This window comes from Apis mellifera, linkage group LG6 (assembly GCF_003254395.2).
Source record: "Apis mellifera strain DH4 linkage group LG6, Amel_HAv3.1, whole genome shotgun sequence".
NCBI lineage: Eukaryota > Metazoa > Arthropoda > Insecta > Hymenoptera > Apidae > Apis > Apis mellifera.
This window is the reverse complement of record NC_037643.1, coordinates 8,850,327-8,869,066: the sequence shown is the minus strand read 5'-3', so window position 1 is coordinate 8,869,066 and position 18,740 is coordinate 8,850,327. Positions and strand designations below refer to the sequence as shown.

The 18,740-nt window shown below is 42.0% G+C and overlaps 1 protein-coding gene across 4 annotated transcripts in view; it reads left to right on the top strand.

Annotated features, from left to right (window-relative positions):
- LOC102654776 (paired box protein Pax-6) overlaps positions 1 to 18,740 on the top strand; it is a 42,598-nt gene that overhangs the window by 13,809 nt on the left and 10,049 nt on the right. For 2 of the 4 annotated variants that reach the window (XR_410226.3, XM_006565376.3), the window contains exons 3-7: positions 5,132 to 5,384; positions 5,677 to 5,857; positions 11,181 to 11,457; positions 13,962 to 14,126; positions 15,089 to 15,171. Coding sequence is in view for 3 of the 4 variants with exons in the window: in XM_006565376.3 (XP_006565439.1) it covers positions 5,132 to 5,384; positions 5,677 to 5,857; positions 11,181 to 11,457; positions 13,962 to 14,126; positions 15,089 to 15,171 (959 nt within the window). In the remaining variant the exon portion in view is untranslated. The remainder of the gene's footprint in view (positions 1 to 5,131; positions 5,385 to 5,676; positions 5,858 to 11,180; positions 11,458 to 13,961; positions 14,127 to 15,088; positions 15,172 to 18,740) is intronic. The other 2 variants (XM_006565377.3, XM_026441356.1) reach the window with 2 other exon arrangements.

Here is an 18,740-nt window from a genome sequence, read left to right as displayed (position 1 = left end):
ACTCACATCAGAAGTATCGTTATATCGAATTCTCTGTATGCGACGGTCTTCGAGCACGAAGAGAACCAATCACGAAACTTTTTACATTCGAAAGGATGACACTTGAAAATGCACTGGCTAATTACCCGCGTAATATTATTGCATTCCATTAAACAAACATTCTAACGTAAACTTTCTGTCATCGTTGGGAATTGAAGTGGCGTATTAGCCGGTTCGCTGGCCTGTTTTGTTTCTATTATCGGATAACAATCAATCGTTCCTTTCCAGCAGCCGTTGCTGATCGTTTTGTTGTTTCTCTTGGGGAAACATACCATTTATACTGTTCTATATTGTATTATTTACGAGTGCACGAGTATATAAACACCGCCATTTTTCACTTGGAAATTCGTTAATTCGCCACCTTTCGTGTAGCGCTAGTCGCTAAATGGGAAAATGTTTCGACGCAAAGTTACCGACGCGACGGTTAGTAACTATTAATGTCGTGTGTTTCACTACTTATTGTTAATAGAAATTGTGTAATAGAAATAAAGAATATTGTAAAAGAAATATAGATTTTATAGATTTTACATCATTGTTAAAATAGTTTAGTGAGAATGACTAAGGAACAGTGTATAAAAATAATATCATTATCATATGATCAGTTATCCTTTATTGTGCATCTTAACCTATCAACGCGTGGAAACGAAATGTACATCTTATATAATATAAGGCAAGTGTTTTTTGAATTTAAATCATTTTTCACATAATTTTCCATACCGTTGCTATTTTACTTTGCGCAACTTAGTCGCACATTTGCCAGTATTATCTAATATCAGGATAATAATCTTGAATGTGCATCATTAAAAATATCTATCTATAAATCTGCCGAATCATATAGCGTCATCGGTACAGATTTGCAATGATATCGTATATCGTGAATTCAGTTCTTTCTATATACTTACTCGATATACTTCTAGTAGTAGTTCAGTACTATTTATACACCGTGTTAAGCTAGAAACGAACGAAAAGTTACCGCAAAGTGCAAAACAAGTGAAAATGGTATTAATCGGCACGAAGAATGTATTTATACAGCAGACAAGTATTTCTGCGCTTAAAGAGAACGAAATGGCAGAATTTTCCCACTGCCCCAACCCCTCTTGTCTAGGGCGGTAGCGTTAGGAACGGTAGGTTCAGAGGTTGTTTGGCGAGGGAGGTCGGCCACGGTGAAGGTGGAAGAGGGGTAGGGGACCGCGCAGCGAGGGAGTGTGATGGAAGGTAGGGTGGCATAAGAGGGGGCCGATGGCGTAGCGGGGAGGGAAGTTGGACGGAGAGGAAGGGTGCCGCGACGTCGTGCGCCGGCAGGATGGGATTTAATCTGTGTCCCGTTTCACGCTCAGCCAAGTGGAACCTTTTTGCCTCACTTTGCGGCATGACTCGCTTTTGCGCTGGTCGTCGCGTAGATTAACGCGAAATTATATATAAAGAATGTGTGCGGACGGCGTGTGCACGGGTCGTCGGTGCTGAGCGCTACGGACGATTCGCTCTCCTCGTGCGAGACGAGAGAGAGAGAGAGAGAGGAATAGAGTGGAAGGGATAGTAGACGATCGGTAGGGAGAGGAAGAGGGAGAGAGAGAAAGGATTTTACTTTGTGTATTCGTCGTCCAGCCGGGATCTCTCCTCCTCCGTGTATACCTATGTATATGTCCGAGTCACACCCTCTTTGTAATGAATTAAAACTGGTGAAAAACCAGTGACGGGTTTGCGTCGTCCCACAAAGCGGAGACGACGACGGGGTTTTCTCGCAGCGCCGGGATTTCGATGCCTTTAACAATAGTTTATTTTTACGACGGGCGAGTTTTAAAGGAAAACAATACTCTCCGCGAGGGGATCTGATCGAGGGCATTCTGATTTTCGCTTGATTTCTTGGATCGTGATTTTCAATATGTGAAATCAATCGGATCCGTATAAATAATTACATTATATGTTGTATTCAAGATTGATCGATATGAATAAAGAGCGTTGAAGAGCGTTTCTTATTCGCTTTTGATTAAATAATTTACCACGAGTGTTAGGTATAGTTTGATGCACATTATTGATCGTGTATTTAACAGTGATATCTTATGTTGGTATAAAGCAAAATGTGTTCATCGCGAAAGATATAATCTTCTTTTGAATGAAAGAAGTACTGTGTATAAATATTAGATGGTTAGTAATACATGCGAATGTGCAAATCCCGGTGTTATCTCGAAAGATGTGATGCGATGTGCTATCCCCATAATACAACGCACGCATCAAAAATGTGCATTGGCCATATTTACATACTTGTGGTTATTCGAATAGGCATCGAATGAATATTCATCGGCCATTTTGTCGTTGGATTTTCGAAGGATATTCGCCATTTTAATCGGATCAAGGAAAATGTCTTAACGCTATATCGTTATCATCTCTTTTACGCAGCATGCATAATCGAATAGACTTTACGCTGTTTCGTTCGACAGACTGTCTTGATTTTCTGTTCTGTCATCAAACTATAAAAGTGCTCGTTACTCGCGATATCTGTTTAATATCTTATGCAAAATTCTCGTTTACCTTGTTCTTTAACGACTGTGTATTCAGATAGGAATTCGCGATAATAATATAAAAATTAGAAAACTTATCTTGTAAATTTATATAATTGCTTACCTTACCTATTAACAAGTCGTATTTTTAAATGTTATGTTCGATATAAAAATATTGTATTATTCGTTTGGATAATTTGATTAGCATTTTTGTATAAATTTAATTAATTTAAAAATGTTTAATAAGTATAATATATCATAGGCGAAGAAAATAATGATTGATCGATAAATTAACGATTGGCGATCGATAATATGATTTAGATAAAAATTAATAATATAAAATAATATGCAGTTTGTTATAAAATATTCAAAATATATTTATATCCAAATATATATACTGTATATTGGTAAAAAAAAGTTTAGAAATCTTTCGTTATTTATTCAAAATTTTATCGTCTTCATTTTTAATACCAAACGCAAGATAACTTGTGTTTAACTTGTAATAAACTCGAAAGCTGCAAATGAATATTCTCATTCTATTTTTTTTTCTTACTAAGGTATCAATTGAAATAGAAAAAAAAAAAAAAAAAAAAATAGAAAAGAGAATACAATTCTCGATTGTGTCTGATCGTCGACACAATCGCGAAGTAGTTGTGCATTTTTAGACGAGTAAAAGTGACAGATAGTTGCAGAGCGGAAACGTGCCTACTTTAAGCGTGAAATAAGCACGAAACGTGTGGAATTTCGGCCCTCTCTTAACGCCGGCTAAAGTCTGATGAAAGCGCCATGGTGTGCTCCGACGTTACACACAAAGTGGTTTCATACGGTGCTGCAGCACCACGAGCAGACCCATTCAAATTGCGTTTCAACTATTTCTTGTCGTTTTGCATGCCGCAAAAGCGGTAGATTAATTAAATTCGTTAATTGCAAGATGCATTTAGCGCGAGCAGCAATGCCGGGAATGGTGTAGGTCCTTGCCGCGGTCCCTGCGCCTGGCCGTGTGTACCCCGTGTGTAAGTACGCACAACTACGGGGTTCACTCCTCGTTCTTATTCTTTGCACGCTGTCGGCGTTAGCACGACGTAAATTCAGAGAAAGATCGACGACAAAAGAGCAAAGGACTCATTTTTGTCCGCATCCATCTTACTTTCTATTTCTTAATACTCGATAAAACGGTGAATTCTTTAAATGCCTTCTAGAATGTCTAAAGCATAGTCTTCGATGATTTCACGTGAATCGTCGCTACGAGTACAACGAGAATGAAAGATATTTTTTCTCTCTGTTTTTTTTCATTATTTTTTATTTTATTTTTTATTAAACTCGTTTTCATTGTTTTATTTCTGAAAATACATTTTGATAAACCGTGGGCGAATAGCTTGATTATTTGCAGTCGTTTATCTCGTTAAATTTAACAAAAGTTTATTGATTTTTACGAACGTGTGTCGTCGAAAAACGAGTTAATTGTGGTTTCGGGTATTTTCATCGATTAACCAACGCAAATATTGTCCAGTGTACTCTTTAGTGTTTGGAATTGTACCTCCGCAATTGTAGACTGTTACAATCGTGCCATCTGTGTCGCGTAACGGAATTAACAATGGCGTTTTTTTTTTTCTTTTTTTTAAACATTCATTGTCTACCTTTTGACTCGTGTATTATTATGTATATTGTAATTATTAAAAGTCGTTGTATTCGTGTTTATCACGTGCAGTTGTTTATTCTGGAAAATTCAAAATTGTTCACGATTTACAGCAGCTTCGAAACTACGTTATTTCGGATTTCCATTCCATTTTCCAACGATCATGATATATATTATCACAGAATGGTACACGAGGATTAATCTTTTCCAAGCTCGTCTTCCAGACAATTTCAAGCGCTTAATGATTCCTCATTAACTCTTGCAAACATTATTATTAGTAAAAAAAAAAAAGAATACATATATAAACACTTCCATCTTTCCACAATTCAGATATATTTTTATCTCTTTTTAAACACCATTCTTCATTATCAAATAAATCTAAAAAACAATAAGTTCAATTGTAAAATTAATTTGACAAATATTCACTCCTACGCATGTAATACTTTAATACGCGTGAAAAATTAGTTTAATTCCTTCCATTATTATTTAAAACAAACGAGGAAAAGTATAATAGTATCTATTTTCAAAGGTTTAATAAACAATATTCTATTTTATAATTATACGCATCTTCGATGAAAAATGATTCTTCTACAGGATGTTTCGTCGATATTTCCTCGACGATGTATTTGAAGGGGGGTTAATCGTTGGTGGGCAAATCGAATTTCACACCTTTGATACGGTGAAGTCGACGACACAGATCCCCCTCCCCCCCACGTTTGGTACACAAGCGTATGGCAAATGGAGAACGGGTAGCCATTATCGATAGCACGCGGTTCGTCACCACCTATGTGTGTCCACGGCGATGATGACGATGCACACGCGGTGCAATCAGGCTAATAAGAACGTGGGCCACGCGTGGTACACAAGTGGACACATATGGGCCGGTGTGTGTTTATTCAACCAGACACAACCTGGCTAAGTGACAGAATACACGTTGGCGCGCGATTTTGGTTCACAGAGGAGGACTTGATGCACGGGGGTGGTGCGGGTATTGGCGGGGGTTCTATGGTCGGACAGAACTCAATATTTGGGTGCTCGGCTGCAGGACACAGCGGGGTTAACCAGCTTGGCGGTGTTTACGTCAATGGCCGACCATTACCAGACTCTACAAGACAGAAGATCGTTGAACTGGCCCACAGTGGTGCTAGACCATGCGACATCTCGCGTATACTGCAAGTCAGCAATGGCTGCGTCTCCAAGATACTAGGCAGGTCAGTGATCTAAGTACACGAGATCATCGTTGAAAAAGTTCGTCAAATCCATCATACTTGTTTCGAATAATAATGAAAGATGTATACGAGGTTTAGCAAGGATGTCACTTTTGCATTTTAATTTAATTTATCTCGTGTTAATCGATTCCATTATTACTTTTTTCCATATTTTTTCTATATCAATTTCGATTGAGATATGAAAGAAAATATTTATTATACCGTTGTACATATAGCTTGTTCCAATTGGCGTTTCATTCTCTCCGCCAACGAAGAAATTGGTTTATTTTTCCAGGTACTACGAGACCGGTTCAATTAAACCACGTGCAATTGGCGGTAGCAAGCCACGTGTGGCGACCACGCCGGTGGTGAACAAAATCGCCGACTATAAACGGGAGTGTCCATCGATTTTCGCTTGGGAGATTCGCGATCGACTTTTGCAAGAGGGTGTTTGCAACAACGACAACATACCGAGTGTGAGTATCCTTCTCGTTATTATTCCATCGAAAACAATGTCTCCAAACACCATCGATCTCGTCGTCAATAATCGATCGTCGTCCACGAACAACTCATCGAAACAAGGGATGAACCCGTTTCCTCCTCAACTCTCGTTCGAACTCTCGTGTGCAATTAGCAAATGACCCCGGAGCAGTAGGTAATCATCTGCCGATTCGAGAGACGGAGAAGAAAAGCGCAATGCGGAGTCCGCGTTCCATCCGCTCGTTGGAACGTCCAGGATGCTCATTCGCCTAGGAGGATTCGCTTTGTGCAGTGGCGGCGGTTTATCAGGGCGCACCCCTGACGACGGGTCGGCACTCACCCGTCGGATCCGGCCACTCGACCCTAATCAAAGTCTCGTCAATACGATCGGGTGGGATAGGTAATCGCTCCATTACGCGGGGGCCTCTCGGTATTGTCCACCCCTTGGGTTCTGGCTCTTCCCCTGCTCCCATATACCATACCTTCAAACATCCTTTCCTCATCGATATTCCTCCATATTCCTCGAATCCGCAACACCATCCCCTTCGATCCGGAGGAGAGCGTCTGTCGCGTGCGTGCAAAGGCCTTTTCCTTCGCAGAGAAGAGGAAGCGTAGCCGGCTACAACAGCCCCCCCCCCCCCTTTCCAACCATTCCGGCCTGGTGGCTGTCGGGAATACCGAAGGGGATGACACGCGTACGAGTCGTTATCCGTCGGCTCGTCGAGGAAGGAGGAACCACTCGCTTTTACCGATTCTCTGGGAACAGAGCGCACGAATCCTGTTCGTTCGTTCACAGGGGAGGGGTGGTGATCAATCGGCGAGAAAGAGAGAGAGAAAGAGAGTATTCGCTTTTTATCGTCGATGCTTATCCGGTTCAGAAAGAAGAAATGTGCTCGATCTTTTAAAATCGTGGAACGATCGTTATAATGATCAGAGATTGTAATTTTTCTAGAATTGTCGAAGAGGAAAGGTGATGAAAATCTCGCTCCCGTAACGAGATTGTGTCACGAATCATATATATAAAACAGTAGTTTCTCTTTGAAGCTCCTCTTACGTATCATAATTTTTTAATAAACAATAATTCCAAATCAATTCCAACGAAATTCCTTCGAATGGAGTCCTCTTGCTCCTCGAAACGTATCAACGAATCGTTTCGAGGGATCTTTTAAAATCGAATGGAACGATCGTTATAACGATCACAGAGATTGTAATTTTTCTAGAATTGTCGAAGAGGAAAAGTGATGAAAATCTCGCTCCCGTAACGAGATTGTATCACGAATCATATATATAAAACAGTAGTTTCTCTTTGAAGCTCCTCTTACGTATCATAATTTTTTAATAAACAATAATTCGCTTCCCAAATCAATTCCAACGAAATTCCATCGAATGGAGTCCTCGAAACGTATCAACGAATCATTTCAAAGGATCTTCGATCGAGGGATCTTTTAAAATCGAATGGAACGATCGTTATAACGATCACAGAGATTGTAATTTTTCTAGAATTGTCGAAAGGTGATGAAAATCTCGCTCCCGTAACAAGATTGTATCACGAATCATATATATAAAACAGTAGTTTCTCTTTGAAGCTCCTCGTATCATAATTTTTTAATAAACAATAATTCGCTTCCCAAATCAATTCCAACGAAATTCCATCGAATGGAGTCCTCGTCCTCGAAACGTATCAACGAATCGTTTCGAGGGATCTTCGATCGAGAGATCTTTTAAAATCGAATGGAACGATCGTTATAACGATCACAGAGATTGTAATTTTTCTAAAATTGTCGAAGAGGAAAGGTGATGAAAATCTCGCTCCCGTAACGAGATTGTGTCACGAATCATATATATAAAACAGTAGTTTCTCTTTGAAGCTCCTCTTACGTATCATAATTTTTTAATAAACAATAATTCGCTTCCCAAATCAATTCCAACGAAATTCCATCGAATGGAGTCCTCGAAACGTATCAACGAATCGTTTCGAGGGATCTTCGATCGAGGAAGGGAAAAGGGAGAGAGAGAGGGGATTCCAGCGATGACGACGACGGCGATTGTCTCGCGCAACGACGGCAACGACGTTAACGGTAATGATAGCAATGACGATGACGATGGTGGTGGTGGTGCGCCGGTTGTTGCGGTGGGTACATATCGTCCGCGGCAATGGGGTGCGACGGGGTTAGTCGCCGACGAGCGGATGGAAGCGGGTAGAATCAGGGTGAATGGGATCAGTTAAGCGTGTTGCACAATTATTCGTGTCCGGTCGCGCGTGTAATGGTCTGCATCGGTGCTGCGGCTGTTGTGCGGCGAGAGCCGAGTGGAGCGAAGCGTAGAACAGCCAGGTTGCTTGGTTTGATGATGGAAAGCCTAGGCTGGCTGGCTGGGCTTGCTTGCTTGCCTCTGGAACTCTGCCTGTGGAACTCTCTCTCTCCCCCTTTCTCCGTCTTCTCGATGCAGTTGTATGCAGTTAGTCTCGAAAACGTCCTTTCCATCCTCTCTCTCTCTCTCTCTCTCTCTCGTGGCCATTATTCCGCAGGATTGAGACGAATCTTGCGATACCAACTTTCCACGTCTCCCTTCGAGGTAACCTACCACCACCCCCTCCCTGTTGGATTGATTCCGGTTAAGGAACAAGGAGGGGGAGGGAGGACTCTCCTTGCTTCGTATTACGTCGAGTTTCGTTTGTTTGGATCTGTTCGATGGGTTTGCGCAATTTCCTAAGAAACTCGGATATATGAGAGAGAGCGGGTTCAGGATGGTGTATACAGAGAAAAGAGAAATTCCACGCTGTGATGTTTTATTTAATTAATGCTTTCTTCAAATCGTGCCTCCGAGTTTCGATTAAAACAAAAATTGTTATTAATTATTGATTAGAAAATTCTCGAAGCTTATCCACGAATGAAGGATTTTTCAATCAAATTCTTTTCAGAACTATTTTCCCGTGTTAACATTTTAACCGCTTCGAGATTGGCATCCAGTGTTAAACGTTGTTTCGCTTATTATAAAGCTTAAAGTTAAAAAACTCGAGAGGCTCGACGACGCTCGAGATCGATCCCTCGCCGGGGCGGCGCGCACAAAAAGCACACGATTGAATTTATCGGCTTTTATTCCACGTAATAACCGCGCGAACCCCTTCCCCTCTGTACGCGTTCTTTCTCTTGACCCGTGCATACTCGAGTGTACAACAACGTTGGTTGTTGTTGGCACCCGACCATACCGCATACACACGCCCATTATTTCGTCTTAAACTCGAGGAAAGGATCTCCCTTTCTCTCTCTCTTCCCTCTCTCATCGAACCTTTCAACGAGTAAGCCGAGTAATTAAGAAGCCTCGCTCGATATCCTCCACACGTCTACGGGGAAGAGAAAGAGAGAGATCCATGGTGGAGTGAATGCACCAGAGAGAGTTATGGGCTACGTATATACGACTTGCTGTGCACCGTTCGATGTTTTGGAGGAGGAGGGAGGGGGATGAAGAAGGGGGATGTAGAGGGGGTTGAGCGCGCGTAGAACAGCGAGCGAGACTATTATGCGCGAGAGTCGAGAGCACAAGGCTCGCCCCCGTGGCTCGTTATAACTTTAGAGTTGGCCAGTGGTTCGGTACAAGGTGAAGAAGACCGCGCGCGCTCCACCATCGTTGGTTAGGGGAGCGAAGAGCCATGGAAACCGTTTTATGTAATAATAATTGGATGGCGGTGTCCTTTCATCTGTTAGTCTCTCCCTCGACGTGAAGGTCGGCAAAGAGAACGGAAGAGAGAGAGAGAGAGATGGGAGGGAGTGATGAACGAGAGACAACCGACTATGTAACTATGGAAATGATTGTCGCGAGGAAAGAAGAGGATGAAACTTTGGGAAAAAAGTTTTCCTCCTCTCTTTCGTCGTTCTCCTTCCTCTTTGCGTTTCTTGAGAGCGATCTTTCGCGATTGACCACGTTTCTTTCTTCTCCACGAGCGTTCAATTAAATCCTGGAAATTTTCACGATAATCGATTAAACGATACGTTCGTGTTTCCTTTTTCGTCGAACGAACGATGTGTAAGATTAGTAAGATATTCGTGCAATGTTCGTTGGAATTGGCGGGAAAGAGAGAGAGAGAGAGAGAGAGAGAGTTACGAGAGAGAGTTCGATACGAATCTTCTATTCATGATATTCCGTATAGTTTTCTAAAAATCTACTCGCCGTTCGATAAATCGAAAAACCAATCGCTCGATAGAGCCAACTTACAACAAACAAACTCCTTTCAATCACAACCGCTCCGTGGTTTTACTATTCTACCACGTTCTAACGATTTGATACTTGTCAAACAATCCGCTAAATCAATCCGCGATACTTTCCTGAAAACGATCGTGTCGCCGTTCGGTAAACGAAAAAACCAATCACCGTTTCAAAAAACGTTACCATGTAACTTACAATGGGCGAGCTTTTTTCCCAACCCCAGATTGCGCGCGTATTTTCTCCTATTTGATCTCTCGATCTCCAACAATTCTCCCCTGCATTCTACTCTCTCATCAATATATATCGTAATTAATGCCACGATGTTCAATCTTTTCTTTATTCTTGAGAATATTCGAGAAAAGAACTCGATCGAATGCTCGATCGATAAAACAGTATATATATATATATATATATATATATATATATATATATATATATATATATATATATATATGCGTTACTTGCGAAACACGTTACCATGCAACTTACAATGGACGAGCTTTTTTCTCAATTCCTCGTGATTGTGCGTGATTTTCTCCTATTGATCTCTCGATCTCGAACAACTCCTCTTCCATTCTTTATATCTTCTCATCAATATATATAATTAATACCACGATGTTCGATCTTTTCTTCACTCTTGAGAATATTCGAGAAAAGAATTCGATCGAATGCTCGATCGATAAAACAGTATATATATATATATATATATACGTATGCGCTACTTGCGAAACATGTTACCATGCAACTTACAATGGACGAGCTTTTTTCCCAACTGATTGTGCACGATTTTCTCCTATTGATCTCTCGATCTCGAACAATTCTCCCCTGCATTCCATTCTTTATATCTTCTCAACAATATATATAATTAATACCACGATGTTCGATCTTTTCTTCGCTCTTGAGAATATTCGAGAAAAGAACTCGATCGAATGCTCGATCGATAAAACAGTATATATATATATATATATGCGCTACTTGCGAAACGTAAACCTTTTCAACGCATTTTATCGCTATTTCTACGCGAGAGAAAAAATCTTCCTCTTCGATTTCTCTCTTGCTATGACTGGATCAGCCCATCAGATTGAATGTAATTCGCATCGATTGGTATTTCGGCAGGTGTCGTCCATCAACAGGGTGCTGAGGAACCTCGCCTCGCAGAAGGAGCAACAGGCGGCGGCAGTGCAAGCGCATCAGGGTGCCGAGAGCGTGTACGATAAGCTACGGATGTTCAATGGGCAGGCTGCAGGTTGGCCACCGGCTTGGTATTCCGCTACGCCCTCTCATCATCCCTTGGCCACGGGGATCCCGACGGCGGCGACCCCGGCCTCTGGCCAGTCGCTTCTACCCGGCAGCCAGCTTCACGGCCGCGACGATTCCCTTCTCAAACGAAGCGGTGAGTCCCAATTATACGTTAATTGCTAAGCGCGACGCGCCACCGTGTTTCCTCGCCCGAAGAATCTCTTCTTGTGTTCCTCCACTTCGTTAATGCTGATCCTTTATTGTTCGCGATTCTGATTATTTGGAAGAAGAGTGTTTTCTTTTTTTTCTTCCTTTTTTTCGTCAAGCGAACGAGAATTCTTTTAACGTTATTATCCGAATAATTTTTTTTAGGTAAACTTTTAAATCGATTTTTTTTGAATTCTTAATGATCTTTTGATTTGATCGAGAATTCGAAGGAAAAAAAGAAGAAGAAAACGTATTTATCTATCGATTAGACCCATCGGCACCCGCGAAAATCAACAAGGAAAAATCCTTTTCACCATCCCCATCGCTTTTCAACTTGCTCCATACGTAAACGAAATTGTTACCGTTCATCGAGCACAGTCAATGGTTCCTTTTCACCTTTCTCTCGCGCCGTCGAAGGGAAGGGTGTGGAAAGAATCGGACAAACGGCACAGGAATCCTCTCGATCCACTTCTTCTCGCCGTGCGGCGACGGATCTCGACAATGGTCTCGAGGCGAGGTTCAAAGTCAAGGGAGGGGGAGCGCCCTCCACGTATTATAATCTGCTCGTGTACGCGCAACACCCTCTCGTCCCGTTATTGCGTCCGCATTGTGCGGTATTCTCGCCGGTGCACGCGTTCCTTCCATTCCACGAGAAAAGAAGAAAGGAAAAAATGGTGTCTCTTCTCCTCCTCTTCTTCTTAATAGGATCAAGGCCAATCGGTGGCTGCGCTCCTCTCCACGGATGATGGCTCTGAATGTGACCGCGAATTCGAGATAAGCTGATTAGGGGAATTGTGCTAATTCGATGGACTAAATATCCGATATTTCTGATAATCAATGTGCAATATAAAACCTGATATATCGATTCATATATATATATATATATATATATATATATATATATTCAAAAATTTATGTGAGAAAATTGTAAAAATTAATTTTCCCTTCCACGCCAATAAAAATACTTTCCAAGAAATTCCGAATAATTCCAAATTCCAAGAAAATTAAACACTCGAATTTCTACTAATCCTAACTCTTAAACAAATTACTCTTCCCCCATCTTGTCCAATAATAATACAATAACACCTACACTCTCAAAAAAAGAAAAAACTCTCGAACTACACAGTTTCACTCTCGAAAACGCTCTTCGCACCCTTCTACTCGAATAAGTAGAAAATATCCCACGTAAAAGCGACGATGATTTCACTTGATTCATATATATATATATTCAAAAATTTATGATAAAATTGTAAAAATTAATTTTCCCTTCCATTTTTCAATATCTCCTCTTCCACGCCAATAAAAATACTTTTCCGAATGATGTAATTCCAAATTCTAAGAAAATTAAAACAACACTCGAATTTCTACTAATCCTAACTCTTAAACAAATTACTCTTCCCCCATCTCGTCCAATAATACAATAACACCTACACTCTCAAAAAAAAAAAAAAGAAACTCTCGAACTACACAGTTTCACTCTCGAAAACGCTCTTCGCACCCTTCTACTCGAATAAGTAGAAAATATCCCACGTAAAAGCGTATACAGACGATGATTTCACTTGGCGAGGGGCGAGGGGCGAAGAGGGTGGTCACATCGCTATATATATACACACACACGTACATTATATATACACACGTTTGAGGATGGCGGTATTTCGGATCGCGAGAGAGGGAAGTTGGCGAGAGATTTCGTAGTAGAGGGTCGTGGCAGAGAGAAGGCGGTGGAGAAAGGGTGGGTGGTGCGCGATGCGCGAGAGATGAGCGAACGAGAAAGCGAGCAGCTGACGAACGATATATACATACACATCTAGACAGATACATACATATAAGTGTGTGGCGTAAGGGCGAGTATATAGGGACGAAGGGATGGACAGGAAAGGGGAGGGAGAGGAAATGGCAGGAAGGTATCGAGGAGAGGGATGGAAAGAGGGTTCGGTGCGCGGAGGCGGAAAGTAATCGCGGCTCACCGGGAGCCGTCAACGTCGACGACGATGACGACCACCACCACCAGCATCGCCACTCGTACAGACACTGGCTAGGACACACCTCTGTGTGTCGTTTTCCGTCTTAATCTTGGCCCTCCCTTTCTTCTTCTCCCTCCCTCTTATCTCTCCCTCTCTCTCTCTAACGCCAGCTGTTTCTAGGAATATACCGAGAATGTTAGTCCGCGTCGTTCGTCGCGAAATCGCTGGAACGATACGGGGCCGATCCTTAATTGGATCGCCCTCTTCTCGAGGCAAACCGGTGGAAAGTTCGAATGCCCCTCTTTTCTCCTCTTCTCCTCCTTCGGTCGAATTTCCTTCTCGTCGTCGTCGTCGCGCGTGGACTGTCGGCAAATTAGCCGGGAAATAGAAGAGATGAAAGAGGAGGAAGATTTGATGTTTTTCTGGAAAGGATTTTTTTTTGAAAATTATAAAGATAAGAGAAGGGAACGTTTGTTTTTTTTTTCAGACACGGGCTCGTTGTTGTCGCATCAGCAAGAGGCTACGTCGGATGGGAATTCGGAGCACAACTCGTCAGGCGACGAGGATTCGCAGGTACGGCTGAGGTTAAAACGGAAGTTGCAGCGCAATCGAACATCCTTCTCCAACGAGCAGATCGACAGCCTCGAGAAAGGTTGGTTTTTGCTAATGGAATAATTTATCGATTAAAAGAAAAACTCCTCAATGACCCTTATTCCTTCTTTAAATATTCGGACGAATATATAATAATTTAAAATAATTTAGAAAAAAGATCGTATATCGTATTAATAATAGAGGACCGGCTCATCCTATTCTAAACAAGATTCTCTCAAAAATAAATGAGTTACTTCCAAATATAAATTATTAAATCCCACGATGTAGAGGAATTCATAATTGAAACTATATCGAACGTAAGCACGGGCTTACGTTAAGGGGTTGGAAGCAGCCTACAACATCCCCTTTTTCCCTCTTTTAATCATCCTACAAAAATCCATCTCACAATTACTACCCGTGAAAAGAGGAAAACAATAAAAAAAAAAAGAAAAGAGAGAAAAGTACCATAGGTAGCTTCAATTTCCACGTAACGAACACCTATGCCCCCTAGAAAGCTCCATTTTCGTTCACCCGGTAATAACGATATAAACGTCGAACGATCGTGTCATGGATCCTGTGTATTCCGTTTCGCGACGATGCATGCATATTCAGAGACGGTCGAGGTAAATTACTGCTTTCCTCAAATATATATATATATATATATATATATATATATATATATATATATATATATATATATCGGCCTTCTCTCGCTCAGCAGGAGCAGCACACCACTGCTTTAATTGGATCCGCGACCATTCAAGTCGGCGCTGCGTGTTCGAGTATCGTTCGATAATTATCCTTTTAATCTTGTCTCGCGGTGAATCGAAATTATGCGCGATTAATATAAAATTGTACCACCACGCTTACGCACGCAAAATGAAAACAAACATACATACATATATATACGCGTGGGTGTGTAAATTACTTGTACAAGTATAGTATATCGCGAAAACACGCGAGCTATCCAACGGAGAGGCACGTTTAATAACGAGCACTTGTTGCAAACTGGTTTCGTTTTAGAATTCGAGCGGACACATTACCCGGACGTGTTTGCACGGGAGCGTCTCGCCGAGAAGATTGGATTGCCCGAGGCACGTATCCAGGTGAGTGTGAATGTGCGAATGCGGCGTGTGCTTCCTCTTTCTCGTTCGCTCCGCCTTTTTCTCCCTCCCCCTTCCCCTCTTCCCTTTTTTTCCCCTCTCTCTTTCTCTCCTCCTTCCACGCGTTCCACTCCTCTTCTCTCGTTTACTTACGCGTCTAAGTTCTTCCTCTTCCTCCTCTTCCTCCTCTTCCTCTTCCACTCCCACGACACGTCTTCTCCCGGCCTTAGGAGAGAAGGGCGGCTGTTAAGTGCAACGACGCCCTTTCATTAAACGCTTTGAAACGCGTGACCACGGGGACGTTAAACACCTCGAAAGACGAATCCGCGAGACCACCCGGGGGGATTTCTCGTCTTTATGCAACCCTCTTTTGCACCATTTTTCTTTTTTTCAACGCGTGCCACCGTTCGTGTCTCCTCTTCTCTCTCTAATTTAGACTTTTCTTGAAGAAATTTGACGGAGGAGTCGCCTTGAAATTTGGGACTTTTTGTTGATCGAACACGATTGAAGCAAACTCGTACGAACGAAATAGGATTATTTGCTTCTCGATGCAAAATACGTTTGCTGTTGGAACAAACTTTCTTTTTCTTTTTTTTTTTGGAACAAAGCAATAATTTCTCATCGCATTTCGCGTAAACGTGTACGGATGATACGAAATAGGGGTGCGAGTGGGAGAGGGAGTGTATCGTAATTAATTAATATAACATCGTTGCTCGAGCCATGGGGTGACGCACGGTTATACGAGCTAATATGTACGCAGCCTTATCGAACATTGTTTGGCCGCGCCGTGCCGTGCCGTGGCGCGCTGTGTTCGACCCTCTTGCTATCCGCTCGGCCTCCTCCTCCTCCTCCTCCTCCTCCTCCCTCACCTGGCCCCGACGATAGGGGGTGGTGAAGTGGCCGGCGGGCTTTCGCGTCGGTGGTGGTGGTAGTAGTAGTAGTAACCGGGCGCTGAGCGTTATGTGGACGTACAAACAGTGCAAGACCATGTTGACGCATGTTTTCAAGCCTCGTTGGCTGGTATTGATCTTGCTAAGTGCAGGAAACCGGGAGTGCCGGTGCGAGAGGCAAAGGCAGAGAGAGCTTGGAGAGAGCGAGAGAGGTGGATAAAGAGGGAGGGAGGGGAGGGAGGGAGGGAGGAAGGTGGAGCGGAGGAAGACAGAGAGAGAGAAACGGAGAAAGCACAGGGTGAGAGAGAGAGGAAGATGGATAGGAGAGGAAAGATAAAGGAAGAGGAATGATCCTTCTTCTTCTACCTACTCCCTTGGAACAAAGGGAGAATGAGAGAGTGAAGGGAGGAAAAAAAGGTAGAAAAGTGGAGAAGAAGGGGTGGAGCAGAAGGAAAGAGAAAGATTGAGAGAAGAAGTAAAAAAGATTCTCTCTCTCTATATATATATATATATATACACACACACACAGCAATGATTCTCGTTGGAAACGAGGACAATTGTGACGATGCAAGAGAGAGAGAGAGTAAAAGCGTGGCATGGGCCAGGACATGGCGTGGCGGATTCGGCTACGAAACGCCACGCCGCACGCGGCATATCCCGAGCAAGCCGTGAGGGATCCGGCACAGACGGCCTAAGAGGGTTCGAACGCAACCATGGCAACGTCGCGTCCCCAGGGAGGTTGCCCTCTGATTGGTTGTTCCTCGCTTTTCCACCTATATACCTTGGATACTCGCACGAGTTTCGCCACGCCGCGCAACACCGCCGCCGCTGCCCGATTATCATCTATGGCGCTGCCCGGAAAAGAATCCCTCGTGTGGACGCCGTGATGGCCGAAGCGTGGGGCCGACATTCGGACATTGGCGTGGCTGGCGCCCCTTCGACGGGGAAAGGACACGATAATTCCGTCGAGGAATCTTTCCTAGTTCTTAACAAGTACCAATCGCTGCAATCGGTCGAATGTTGCCTGTAAAATATTATTTTCAAGTTTCTTTCTTCGATAGTCTTGAATTCGACAATTTGAATATATAGATTCGTGAAGAGAGATTGCAAAATTTTAGGGTTAGGATTAAAAATTTGTAAAATATCATCCCTTCTTGTAACGAAGAAAATTTCGATTCGAGTCTGGAACCAAATATGAACATCTTTTCGAAGCTTTTCTTCAAATTTCTTCTGACTATCCTAAGAGATATTTCGAAACTCTTCCTCATCCAAAAATATCCGAGTTTCTCCTCCGGAATCTAATCCAGACTTAAATCAAGAAATATCCGAAATATCGAGTGAGATAAATTTAAAAAAAATTCTCAAATATCTTCGGAAAACGTGTAACAAAGAGAGAGAGAGAGAGAGAAGAAAAAATCCTGGCAGATATCATTTTTACAACGTCGCGAGTAGATATAAGATATCCGAGTCTTCGGTGGAACGAGATCTTAAAATTCGCCGTTCGACGCCATCTTCTAAACATTGCCAATCAAAGTGGAAGGTCTGCCGCGAGGGACGGGAACGATGTACCCGGTTCGTGGAATTCCGAATGGATCGATTCAAACGAGTTTTCGGGACGCGGTAGGACGAGTTTACGAGGAACGACGGTATTGGGCGAAAGGAGTTCGCTGCGGGCGAATGGTGGATATTTGCCGGTGGCCCGCTAGAACACGATTTGCCACGTCGCTGCCGACACGAAATTTATTCTCTCTCTTTTTTCGTCCCTCTCTCTCCCTCTCTCTTTCTCTCCCCTCTCTTTTTTTTTTTATTTCGTTCAATTGAAGGCCGTCGGGTGTGCGGGATCAAGTTTTTCGCTACGGACAAAATGAATTTTAAATTTTCTCACTCTCTGTTTAATAATACAGAGAGAGGAGGGATGATACGTTTCGGTGGCCATTTTGGATGCACGAGGAACAATGTTCTTTTCGCAAGGAAAGAAGTTTGATCCTTTTTCTTTTTATCGTGAAGGTATTTTTTTTTTCTTTTTGCTCGAACTCGTTTTTCTCGTGTTAACGGTAAGCGTTGTACGGTGATTCATCGATTCAAAGTTGATGTTTGGAAAATTTTATAATTTCACGAGTTTAAGTGAAGAAGATTAGAGATGTAATTGATTTCACGAAGAGATTCAATATCTAAGATCAAAGGTATGCACATCTTATTATGTAATTCTTTAAAAACTTGTAAACTTAAACTAACAATTCCTCTGCAAGATTAATATTAATTAATTATTCGATTCAACCAAAAATTCTGGATAAGCAGTTTAACCCTCTGCATTCCATTCCCAATTGGGATACTTAAATCGTTTTATCAAAGGCGTCGTGTTTCCAGATAGATACAAAATAGATGCTATGTCAATGTTTTAAAAAATAAGAACCCCACAATCACACTCATTTTTCAAATATACTAACTTGAATACCCGAATATTTTTTTCAACTCGTCATAAACAAAGAGCTTTCTAAATTTAAATAAAAAAAAAAAATTGTATCTCGTTTCCAATCTAACGTTTCTTTCTTATTAAATCGATATTTCTTGAAAAAAATATCCCACCAACATTTCTTTCCATTTTATTAAATCGATATTTCTCGAAAAAAAAAAAAATATCCCACGAATATATATTTAACACCCTATACAGAGATGAACATT